Source organism: Drosophila gunungcola, chromosome 3R (assembly GCF_025200985.1).
Source record: "Drosophila gunungcola strain Sukarami chromosome 3R, Dgunungcola_SK_2, whole genome shotgun sequence".
In the NCBI taxonomy this organism is placed as follows: Eukaryota; Metazoa; Arthropoda; class Insecta; order Diptera; family Drosophilidae; genus Drosophila; species Drosophila gunungcola.
In genome coordinates, this window is record NC_069139.1 from 23,948,209 (window position 1) to 23,961,157 (window position 12,949).

Genomic DNA, 12,949 nt, shown 5'->3' on the forward strand with positions numbered 1-12,949 from the left:
CCAAGGAGAACTTTGCTTACATCTATTTAAAATGATCGACCTGCGCCATAAAAATCAAACTTTAGTCTAGAAAGTAATATGTCGATTTAATTTATAAGTGTAAGAATAGGGAAATTACGAAAGCGTAGGCGTCAGCGTGGCTGACGTAAAAGATCCATATTTGGTAATATTGACATCAATAATAAATAAGAACTATGAACATGCAAAAAAAAAAAAAACACATGTTACTCATCATATAAATGTATTTAAAGATATGTATCATTATTTTAAAATTACATGCGTAAAAAAATACTTCACTTGAATAAAAAATATTTAATTCAAATATCTTATAAAAACTTAAGTTTTGTTTCTAGAGTCAAATGTCTTAACTTAAGAGAAGAGAAACAACGGAAGCATAGGCTTGAGCGTTGCCGAACCATATTTAGTAATATTGTCCTACTTTACTTTCGACAAAAAGTTAATTCATTTCAATATTTTGTCAGAAAAACCCAACTAGTTACTCATAAATATAATTTATTTGAAGATATACAGTATGTATTTTCCAAGCTACGAAAATAATTCGACGACGGGCTATTTTGCATATTTAAGAACCAGTTTCACTTCAAGTCTCCTCGGCTTAATATGTTCTTCGGAATTAGAGTGCATTTTTTGTTCCTGCTACAGGCTTTTCTTCTGGAACATTCAGTTGGATACTATGGTAAAAAGTATAAAATAACGTTGATCACAATTTACGTCCTTGCACAGGAAATGTTCTTAGTGATATAAGATGAAAAAAAAAGCAAACGTTTTTTTCTTTTCATTTTCAATATTATTTGAACTAAAAGTTAGGCAAAATAAGGACAATTTTTGAGCGAAAGATCTTAATGTTAGGCTGGTTCTTAATTAAAATGCGTTTAAAAAACGACTTATAGATATGTTAAAGTAAAAAAAATTGATTTAATCTTAAACTTGGTTTCCCAAGACGGGTAAATGTCTTTCCAAACTGAAAAACCAAAAGTGTACCAATAAAAATCTTTTTCAGCTCCAGACTTTAGCGTTTGCTTTAGAGGTGAGCGATGCGTCGCATTGGACGATTGCCTTGATTCGCTTCAAATTTCTAGATCCAAATATAATTTAAATAGCAAAAAATGTGAAAAAGATAAGATCTGCTGCCCGAAGCCAGGAAACATCCTGCCAGGTAGTACGACCTGCGGACAAAGCCCACCACAAAATCGAGTGGCGTTCGGCGCAAAAGCTTATATGAACGAGTTCCCTTGGATGGCCATGCTCCTATACCAGAATACCACAACTTGGGATCCAAAACTTATCTCCGTTTGCGGGGGCTCCCTGATCAACAGCCGCTACGTCCTAACCGCAGCCCACTGTGTGGTCTCAATAAAATTTGTGCCAAATGATTTAGTGATCAGGAAAGTGCGTCTGGGCGAGCATGACACCTCCTCCAATCCCGACTGGGTCCAGCTTGCTAATGGACAATGGATAAACGCCCCCAGCCATCTCGAAATCGAAGTAGAAGAGATTGTTGTGCATACAAATTACTCCAACAACTGGCAATTGATAAACGACATCGCCCTGCTGCGACTTGAAATGCCAGTAAGGTGAGTAATGATTGACTGACTTAATTGCTAATCTATGCCATATTTTATGGCGTGTTTTTTTGTACAACTCTGATCGAACCATTTTAATCCTGCAGCTATACGAATGAAATCAGACCGATTTGTCTCCCAACAAAACATTTTCCTTGAAAAACTCCTTATTGCAAATTGCGGGCTGGGGACGCACGGAAAATGGACAACACAGTAAAGTACTCTTGAAGAGCACCATTTTTGAATCTGATAAATGTCCACACAAGTTTGAAAACTTCCGTGAAACATCCCAAATTTGTGGCGGGGGCGGGGGCCAGAGTAAAACGGACACTTGTACTGGCGATTCCGGAGGTCCACTGATGGCCACCAGGGGACGCAGCTTCGATGAATACGTTTATGTGGCCGGCATCACTTCCTATGGAAGTGGTTGTGGAATGAATGTATTTCCGGGAATTTACACAAAAACTGGATTTTATTTTAATTGGATATGGGAGAATCTGAAGGCTTAAACTTATATATTATCTATCAAACTTTAATAGAATTTCAATTTTATTTCGAATTGTTATATTAACACTATATTAACATTTATTTACTTTTGAACTTTTTCTACTGTTTTATTTAAGAAATGTTCAATTTTATTTCAATTGTATTAAATAATAAATCAAAATAAAATACAAAGTTAACAACAAAATGTTTTTAATGTGGACATTTCGATTTGTTTTGTTGCACTTTTTTTTGGCAACGACTGTAATCTTAGCAATGTCGGAGAAAAGTGCGGCGCTATAGAGTTTATTTTGTAGTATTTCTTTTTGTAAATACCATGAATGAAATTAATAAATTTCAAAGTAAACAATGTGAAAAACGCGATGCGAATATGGCAATAGAACTTTGTGAGAATAACCGGTTAAGAGAAGATCAAGTAGCAGGGAATAGAGCTCCCAATAGAACAACAAAGGCGTTAACGAGTGGGTTTGGCCCAGATAATTGCTGCTATGCTAATGGAAAAATCTGGGAAAACCTCACCCCTATCTACGAGCAGTTGCCTTCGCCAGCAATCTGGGTCACCTTTGACCCCGCGATAACGCTCTTGCGATTCGCCAGCGATGCATCGGGAGCGTTTTGGGATCGAGCTGCCCAAGTGCCGGAGTGCTTGAGTTAGTCTCAGCTTGGAGCCCGCAGCGACGAGATGGCTTCTACGGAACGGGATTTTCTACTGCTGGCTCTGGTGGTCAGCGCATTCGCCGGAATGGTCCAACGAGCAGGTGGGTGAGCTGTCCTTGGGACATTTATAAAACAAGTCGATGCTGCTTGACATTGTAACGCTGGATCGATTTCAAACTGATCGACTCTTGGAGTAACAAAATTCGCCGATTTTATGATATTTATTCACTGAAAATAAATGGTAGTATTAAAGTTGATATAATAAATATTTAAGCTTTGACCTTGGCCATTTTGATCTTGAAACCAAAAATAGAAGATGCTTAATATATACTAATATATATACTAAGCTTTAGTGACACTCAAAACTTGTCCTATGAAAAACATAATTTCGTTAAAAATTAAGATGAACTGTGCAATATAAAAAAAAAATGGATTCAATCAATGGAGCAGTTTTAAGCGCACCGCCGGAAAACCGGTTGGACCGCATCGTAAACCGCACTCTTCCCTTCCAGACGCGGCGCAGATCAGCTTCGGCACCTGCACGCCACAGCAGAGCGAGGAGCGGGGCCAGTGCGTCCACATCACCAGCTGCCCCTTCCTGGCCAACCTGCTGAAGGTGGAGCCGAAGACGCCCGCCCAGCGCCTGCTGCTCTCCAAGAGCCAGTGCGGCCTGGACAACCGGGTGGAGGGTCTGGTGAACCGCATCCTGGTCTGCTGTCCGCAGAGCAAGCGGGACGCCAACGAGGATACGCCGGAAGTGGCGCTCGAGGAGGGCCAGCAGCCCGGCAACGTGCTGCCCGGCAGCGACGTCTGCGGATTCCTTTTCGCTGATCGCATTTTCGGTGGCACCAACACCAGCCTCTGGGAGTTCCCCTGGATGGTTTTGCTGCAGTACAAAAAACGTGAGTTCAATATTAATGATTATATTATCGTAACATCTCAGTAATCACAGTGGTAACGTTTATTTACCACAAACCAAACATTTTGTACTCAATTTAAACATGTATCGCTTTTAATTTTGATCCGTTGCGGCTTTTAGTTATTTCAAATATGACTTTTTTTCGGAATATATTTAAACATCTAAAATGTAATTTATTTATGTATTATTTATTAGAAGCAATTTTAAGCCCAATATTTTTTACATTAATTAATTGCAATTTAATAAAAATTGTATTTAATATTACGTTTAAATGTTTAATATAATTAGAATTCAATGGTCAGATATTTATATTGACTATTCCATTTTTGTATCCAACATTAATCTATTGCTACTCTGGAATATTCAGTATTAAAGCTCATTATAGCTGAAGTCAACAAACCTAAATATTTAATCACTTTTTGTTGTTTAATAAGTATTTTAAATCATTCATTCATGCATATTATACAAACATATATTACAAACCATATTAAGACTTCAGTAAGAGTTTTCACATTTTATGATTATTAAACCAAAACAATCCATATTGTTTTAAATTAATATGTAGATCTGTTTAAATTATATAATATTTAATTTAAACTACCCATTCGCGATTTTACTGATAAGAGCCTAGATTACCAGCAGCTATAAACACAATCATTGACTTATTGAAAGTAAACAAACACAGTCGAACCCAAGCTTTCCTATCTCGAAGTCTCTAAAAGCAGCACCAGTATATATACCATAAATTATTTGTTTTTGGTGATAATTAGTAGATCGAGTATTATGAACAATATATCATTATACCTTTGCAGAGAGAATTATAATTTTAGACAGAAGTTTGCAACGCAGAGAAGGAGACATTTCCGACCCTATAAAGTATATATATTCTTGGGTAGCACGATAAAAAAAAATTTTTTTAATTTAACTTTTTTATGTTGTAATTTTTTTTTAATTCTTTTTGACTTATTTTATTTTAACAGTTCAGAATTACGCTATTAATTTTATTAAAATCGGAAAACGATATCATATAGCTGCCATAGGAACTATCGAATAATTAAGCAGCAAATCATCATAGCAAGGGTATATGAACTTCGGCTTGCCGAAGCTTGCTTCCTTTCTTGTTTTCAAGTCAAATAATGATATATATATTCTCCATGTGGGAAGAAAAAAAGCTTTATCTTTTGAGGAACTCAAAAGTCCGCTTATAAATAATTTTATATTGCCAGCAGTATTTTCCGAAACCTATTCCTTTAATTGCGGCGGCGCTCTGCTCAACTCCCGCTACGTCCTGACCGCCGGACACTGTCTGTCCAGCCGGGAACTGGACAAGTCCGGCGTGGCCCTGCACAGCGTTCGCCTGGGCGAGTGGGACACCCGCACCGATCCCGACTGCGCCGTCCAGCTGAACAAGAAGCGGATCTGCGCGCCCAACAGCATCGACATCGAGGTGGAGAAGTCCATCATCCACGAGCAATATTCACCGAATTCCGTGGACCAGAAGAACGATATTGCGCTGCTGCGTCTCAAGCGGAGTGTCAGGTGAGTCCTTGGTCCTTGGAACGGGGTTTTGTCCAGGCTGTAATCCTCCACCTCCGACAGCTACACCGACTACGTGCGACCCATTTGCCTGCCCACCGACGACCTGGTGCGAAACAACTTTGTCGACTATGGCATGGATGTGGCCGGCTGGGGACTCACCGAGAACATGCAGCCCAGTCCGATCAAGCTGAAGATCTCCGTCAATGTGTGGAACCTGACGACTTGCCAGAGCAAGTACACCACCTTCAAGGTGAAACTGGACGACACCCAGATGTGTGCCGGCGGCCAGTTGGGAGTAGGACACCTGCGGCGGCGACTCCGGCGGACCTCTGATGGTGGGCATCAACTCCGGCGGGCGGGAGGTCTTCTACATCGCCGGAATCACCTCGTACGGCACCAAGCCGTGCGGCCTGAAGGGCTGGCCCGGCGTTTACACCCGCACCGGGCCCTTCATCGATTGGATACGACAGAAATTGGAGGCATAATAAATAAAATTGCTAATTTATTCACATTTCCAGGTATTGGCTAGCTTACAATAGTACGTACATGGTGCGGATCGGGGGACGGGGTGGACTGACTAAGCTAAGCACTAGTGGAATGCCTACTACAACGCAGCGCGAGCATAAACGACTAAGATTCGCGTAGGCCAGCGTTCACAGCAAAGGCAGGGGAAACAACACATGTAATACAAATACAATCGCGTAACTTGTTTGCTGGCCTACACTGAGCACGGGGGCAAATAAAAATAAATAAAATTGACTGACATTACGTGAGGCGGATCCATATACCATTTTGCTTAGTTGAGCGCTCTATATATATATATATGATTCAGCTTATGTTATTATCATCTTTTTTTTCATGGAAAACTAATAACCAATAACTTTAGCAAATTTCGTTTAACTAAATGGCTGATTGCCAGCAATACGAGTTGGGAAAAAATTCGAGATTCGATAGTGGTGGCTCTAAAACGCGGCCCCTTTTCCGAGGGCCAGTTCAGACGCCCAAGTCCAGGCGGCAAAAGTCTTGTGGTTCTTTTGATAGGCACCAATTTCACAGCACATGGACTGGGCAGCAGTACGCGCGGCACTCAGATCTCCTCGGGAGCCGCACGCGGCGCAGTACCCGTTCCCGCCGCCGCATTGCCGTTCGCTTCGCCAGTGGCCAGATTCGCACCCAGGGCAGTCAGCTCGCTCTGAAGCTGGCCCAAAACGCCCTTGACCGCTATGGAGAAGCCACGACTGCAGGGCAGCAGGGGGAACTCGGGCAGCTCGCAGGGCGCCTTGTACTCAACGGGCATATCTGGGGGAAAGGGTGAACCATGAATCATCCGTAGACTCCACTCAATCACTCAATCATTGAATCCAATGACTCACCCTTGATGCTGGTGATGCGCTGGCGCTGGGCCTCCGCCGAATACTCCGACCAGGCCTGTATGCGGCCGTGCAGCTCGCTGCCAAACTCCTTGAAGTGCTCAATCAGTTCGTTGCGGAAGATGAGCGGCGGATTCTTTAGCTGATTGACCGTGGAGTGGGCTATTTTTATGATGGCCATCTCGTTGTAGACTCGAGAGTTCTCATTACCCAGCTGGGTGCCTGCAAACAAATGGCAAACAAACAATTTACGGGTGCTGTTCCACACATCGAAGTTGATAGAAGTTTATACCTCTTTGTTTCTCGTAGCCCGCCTCGTTATAGTAGGGCTCATCGACCAGTATGAGACCCTGTATGGAGACGAGCACCTGCAGCATGGTGCTGGCCTCGGACCACACCTCGGTGTCGCGGCCCGACCAGGTGCCCAGCAGCGAGACGCACACCTTGCCCTCCTCGTACAGATTGGGGTTGAGCCGCTCCGTGCAGTAGCTGATGTAGTGGCACACCGGCGGGCTCTTCGGATAGTCGCGGTCCATTTGAAAGTCGAAGAAGAAAAGGGCGTTCTGGTAGGGAGTGTGCTGGGGACCCACCATCATCACGGACATCAGGTCCATGCGATCCTCGTAGGCCCGCACCACGACGCCCGCTGGCAGGGAGGCCTGCAGCATGCGGTATTCCCGCTGAACGGCGCGCTGATACTGCGACTTGTTGGCCGGCGTCACATGGATGCCGATGAAGTGATGGGCGGCCGGTGCATTCGGCAGCACTTGGAAACAGTTTTCGCAAACGGGCGGCATGTCCGGCATAACGGAAGGGGAGGGCGAGGAGCAGGCCATCGGACTGTCAATGGGTGGTAGGGACTCGGACAGGGCGTTCAAATTCAACGGCTGCTCCATGGCATCGTCCTGCGCCATCGGACAGTGGACGGCAGGCGCAGCAGGTTTCGCATCCTGATCGGCATCCTCTATGGCTTCCTCCGCATCGCTCACCCCATCCTCGTCCTTGCCATCGTCGGTTGGCATGCCAACTGTTCCGAGGACCGCCTCGAAAAACTTGGCCATTTGCTCCTTGATCAAGAAGAAGAAGACCTCACTGACGTCAGCATCGTACTTAACCAGTTCAATGGTGCAGTCTTCGTGGCATATCATCTTTAGGTGGTTCGCCACCGATACCTCAACTGATTTGTTTTCGCTGTCTGGGTTATTGAACTCTTCCGAGGTATTCTCACCGCGCGAGTGAACGCCCGAATCGTTCTGAAAAAGAATACAATGTAAGTTGAAATAAGAAATGTATCAACTAAGAATAACATAAGGTGTTCTTTAAAACAACAAACATAATTCAAACTTGAAGTGACGATAAGTACTTACCTTGGTGCGATTCTCAAAGGCTTTAGCAATGCTGTAGCGTGCGGAGCTCAAGAGTTCCGTGTACTCGTTGCGAAGCTTCTTTATTAGCTGGTTGTAGGTGAGCTTTGACTCGCTTTCGGTGAGTTTGACCTTGGGCAGTTCCCCCGGAGCCTCCTTTTCTTCCGCCAACTCTTCCGGCGCCTCTTCCGTGATCTTGTCAGTGCTCTTCTTGCACTGAACCTCGTCCACTTTCGTGGAGGACTTTCGCTTGGTGGGCGTTGATGTGAGCTGGGCGGCGACAGACATGATAATATTTTCCAGTTCTGGCCTAATTGTTGGGGATACCTTGGGCAGGACGGTCATCGCTTCTGGAGTCGACTCCGATGGCGCTTCTTCCAGTTCGGGAGAATCGTCGGCCAGTAGATGGTTTGCAGCGCACGACATCCTGGAAGTGGTCCTCATGGAAAAAGTTGGTTTTAAGCATACGGTCCAGGGCCCGGCAGTCTTTGTACACAGCCAACAGATCGTTGAGGACCGTCGCTTTGCGCTCGGGTACTAGGACGCGGAAAAGCCTCTCCAGCCGCTTCACTGCCTCCCTAGCTCGATCAATGCCCATTTTGATGTGCTCTTCGTTGCCCATTGAGGACAGGCTGAGGTTCATCCCAACACGACTGTGCTCCGACTGCGTCTCCCACGAGTCTTCAGAGCCATCCGATTCGTAGCCATCCTGCTCATCCTGATCATTGTGGTTGATCTCGAACAAATCCTGCGGATAGCACATGGTGATGTGCCCCTTGGCCCACCAAACGCGCACCCGCCCATCGGGATAGTTGTCTATCACCTGGCCTGCAGTTGAGTCGACGTCCTTGCCCGTGAAGTTGGAAACTCGGATGACCATGATGCCGGGTCTGTACTGGTAGTCGGAGTGATCCTTCAAGTCGTAGACGCTCAGCTCCTCAACATCCTTGCACTTCGGACTAAAAATCACAAAAAAAAAAACATTGAGATTTCTGTAAACCACTATCAAGTTAACTAAACCTACATTGGATTGTCTATGTCGGAGTAGATGTTGAACCACATGACCTTGGCAATGCGTTCGTCGTGGTCCACACACTGGACGACGCCATAGTCGGTGGCTCCTGTGGTGTCCTCGTTCGCCTTGCTCACGAAGTCGCCGGGAAAGAACTCATGGTTGTCCAAATGATGGATGGGATACAACTGGGTGGAGGGAATGTCCGATTCGACTGTGCCATCCTGCCAGACGACAGTCACCGAGCTGTACACGACCAGCGTTTCCACCACGATCTCGTCCCCATCATTGGGTGTCAAATCCTTTTTGGTGAAAGGCGCAGTGATCAGTTTCTTAACGCTGCGCATTTTTTTCTTCACATGTCGCCGCTTGGCATGGCGCATTGTGATCCTGGGGGCCTGGGCGCCGGCATCGGCATCGGAAGCGCCAGCGACAGCTGCTGTAGAATTAGGAGACGGGTTCTGTGCATCTTCTGCGGCCACTGAAGGCTCACGTAGCTGGACAGGCTCTTCGTCCTCCTCATCGTCTTCCCCCGACGAAGGTAGCTCTTCGCATTTGAGCATCTTGAAAGTGTTTCCCTGGTGCATATGGTCGCTCGCCGGACGGGGCAGGCGCATTCCGCTAAACTTGTTGGCCAGGCGGCGGAACTTGGGCACATTGCGAGCATTGCCACTGCTCGAGGCGGACGAGTTCAGCTTGGTGTCCTTGCTGTCTATCTTTTTCTGAGTGTTGTAAATGGGGATGTACTTGTCCGCTATAATAGAAGTTATGCATTAAGTACGAACTTACAAACCTTATTTTTTATTAATAACTTACCTTGCTCCTGTTCCCAATCGGTGTAATCAATTAATAAATCACATTTTGTATATTTGAGGTAGAATCGATCGTGAATTTGCAGCCCGTAGGATTCATAGATGTTGAGGCGCTTGACGCTGTTCAGTTCCTCGCCCTTGATGCTGGTCTTTGGCTCCTTAAGGGGATCGGTGTCAGTGCCATTGTCGAACTGCGAGATGGCCCGGCAAGTCCAGGCCACATTAATGGCTGTGGTGCGAATGGATTCCACGGTGTACTGAATAAAACACCAAATAAATCGAGGGTTTTTAGAGACTTTGTTGAAACGGGATATGTAAGACAACCTAATATACCCTATGTGACCAAAAATAAATACATAACGAGTGCCCAACCAAAAATGACTAGCAGCTGAGTAACTAATAACTATAAATTAGTGAGTGCGAAATAAATCAATAGACTACAACTCGTATTATGTAAGCAAGTTATGAGGTACTATGACTAGAAATCCCATTAACTACTCTTACCACGGCACGAGCCTTGCGATTGGCGGGCAGGGCTATCTCCGGAGTGAGATTCTTGACGCGATCTGGAGGCGGCAGGCGACCGACCACCACGTTGCCCGGAAAATAGACATTGGGATTGAAGACCTCGCGGGCGCACTGTGCCACTGCATCCTTGAACTTGTGGAAATCGTTGGATGTGATCTCCAAACGGGCGCCATTGCTATTTCTGCAAAGGATGTGCATATGAGAGGGTGGCTTACTCAAAGGGGCAATCAACATACTTGAGCACGGCGCACTCGTCCACATTGACGGTGGTGCCAATCCAGGTGCCCAGGCACACGGGCACATCGCCGGTCCACTCCGAAATGGGTCGCAGTCGCTCGGCGGGCACGTTTTTGATGACCAACTTGGAGCCCAGCACGGTGACATCGGCGCGCACATTCACATCGCGCACATAGCCCGCCTGTCCAACGAGGTCCTTTTGTCCCGGCAGAAGCCTTCGCACCACATCGCCTGGCATCAGAGTTCGATCCGCTAGACCAATCTATGGGCCACATGTTGCGGGAGTTTGAAAACAAGAAGGCGAAAAGAGAAGCAAACAAACACGTGTCAAAAGAACGTGAAGAGCAAACGCAAAACAGTTGTGAAAACAGTTATTTTTTTTTTTTTGGGGAGACCTTGAGAGTTACATAACCTCAATGGTGTTTACTTACCGACTGTTCCGTCTTCACCGTCTCCTTGCCGTCGGGATAGAAGGCCACCCGCACCTGGCCCTTGGACAGCACCTCGTCCACTTCCTCATCCTCATCGGAGGAATAGGAATCGGCCGTCTCCGTGATGACGCCAAAGTGGATGCGACCCCGCCGATCGATGCGGAACACCTCGTCCTCGAAGAAGAACTGGCACTCGTTGTTGCCCCCCTGATTGCGGGACGGCACCTGGCCACCGCCCGATCGACGGGAATGGGAGCCGGAATGGCGGTGATCCTGCGATCCCGGCGTCTTCACATGCTCCTGCGCGGCCGGATGCTCCTCCGCCGGCAGTGCTAGTGGAGCAACGCCCTCCGCCTCCAGCTGCAAATCTGGGGCGCCACCTGGGCCGGCAGCACCCGCCACATTGCTCGACATGTTACCAATGGTGGACTGCGAGCATGGAGGGCTCGAAATCAGTGCACGGACTTTGGCGTGGCGTATCCTTCTTGCTCTTTTTCGCTCAATTGGTCACTAACAATTACAGTTACCGAAGTTGATGCTTGCTAAATGGGTTATTTTTCGGACGACCCGCTTACACACACATCTAATTTATGGGCTGGACGAATCTAATAATTTGCTTGGCCAGTTTTGCCAACCTATTTGGAAAAAAACTATAAATAAAACAGCCAAAAATTCTACAAACAAAACGAGAAACTTGGAGCCCCAGGCGATACGCCTACTAGAAAAATTATTTTGTGACTAAAAAATACCGGAGCTGGTTAATTCGATGGTTTTGAAATACCATAAAAATATAGCAAGGACGCGAACCATCTCCAATAACAGCATAACAAAGCGCGCGGAAAGTGCACTGCTTCAAATAAAATTTTGAATTTTTAAAAGCAAATAATATGATTTTGAAAACTGTGCGCGGGGCACATATAGATATTAAAAAATAAAAAGGACTTGAATATCTGTATTGCGTTTCAGGAGTATATTTTTTGCGAAAGACAAAACAAAATTAAACTTTGGGGTGACTTGCGCCCGCTTGAATTAAAATAAGCAGACAACAAAGCAATATCAGTACCACAAACACGGTGAACACAATGCAGATATTCATTGCAAATAGTTTTATAGGTAGTATTACACAGTGCTTCTTCCCTGAGCCGCCGAATAGTGTTATTTAAATCGTGATGGCAAACTCACCGCTTTTAAATTGAATATGAGGTTGATATAAAAATATTTAATGTTTCAATTATTCTTCACAAAAATTTTAGGTGTCTTTATTTTGAAGAGTTGATATTATTTGACAACAAAATCAAAGCCAGCCCCAATTTATCTATTAAGAAACATAATTTAAGCAATAGGATAATTTGTTAATAACATCAAAAGAAATTTATAATTCCAAATAGTTTGTACTCAGACGTATTTAGTAGATTGTGTTTCAAGTCTAAAAATCAAACACTAAACAATTATTTTCCAAGCATTAATATATACCAATATTGGTACTTCAAATATTAAATTAAATTTAGGACAGATGGCCAATGGACTTAAAAAAGTTTTATAAAAAAATCTATGGCGATTCGCCCTTAATTGAGAACAGCATACAAAATTACAAATATTTTCATAGTGTGTTTTAAAATAAACAAGAAAGGAAGCAAACTTCGGCAAGCCGAAGTTCATATACCCTTGCAGCTATTGCAAGAATTAAATATTTTTGAAAACATTAAAATTATGATTTACTTGCGTATATGTTTAAAAACATTGAAGCTAAGATGATTTGCAGCTCAATTATTAGATAGTTATTTTATATATTTTTATTATTTCTATGGGAGCTGTATGATATAGTCGACCGATTTTGTTGTAATTTAAATCCGTAATTCTAAAATATTTAACCATTACTATATGTCGAAGAACTAACAAAAAAATTAAAAAACAGCAAAGCTATAATTTTTTTTGTATTTTTTTCCGATGTTCCTATGGGAGCTATATGATATAGTCCTCCGATTTTGATGAA

At 44.4% G+C, this 12,949-nt stretch overlaps 3 protein-coding genes across 3 annotated transcripts; 2 read left to right on the forward strand and 1 right to left on the reverse strand.

Moving 5' to 3' along the window:
• The first annotated feature begins 621 nt into the window (after nt 1–621).
• On the forward strand, nt 622–1,828 carry LOC128252404 (spaetzle-processing enzyme-like). The gene is made up of 3 exons (XM_052980086.1): nt 622–697; nt 1,028–1,595; nt 1,691–1,828. The coding sequence occupies exons 1-3, from the start codon at nt 622–624 to the stop codon at nt 1,740–1,742; spliced, it is 696 nt and encodes a 231-aa protein (XP_052836046.1). The 3' UTR covers nt 1,743–1,828.
• An 859-nt stretch (nt 1,829–2,687) lies between these two features.
• On the forward strand, nt 2,688–5,713 carry LOC128253013 (spaetzle-processing enzyme-like). Its single transcript, XM_052981238.1, is given in 5 exon segments — nt 2,688–2,845; nt 3,257–3,646; nt 4,893–5,202; nt 5,263–5,500; nt 5,502–5,713. Coding segments are annotated over 5 exon segments (1,200 nt in total). The 5' UTR covers nt 2,688–2,769; the 3' UTR covers nt 5,688–5,713.
• LOC128252997 ((E3-independent) E2 ubiquitin-conjugating enzyme UBE2O) lies at nt 5,676–11,690 on the reverse strand. Its single transcript, XM_052981237.1, is given in 10 exon segments — nt 5,676–6,501; nt 6,576–6,794; nt 6,865–7,825; nt 7,940–8,330; nt 8,332–8,895; nt 8,961–9,702; nt 9,765–10,017; nt 10,265–10,469; nt 10,525–10,787; nt 10,957–11,690. Coding segments are annotated over 10 exon segments (4,224 nt in total). The 5' UTR covers nt 11,371–11,690; the 3' UTR covers nt 5,676–6,289.
• Nucleotides 11,691–12,949: the final 1,259 nt, after the last annotated feature.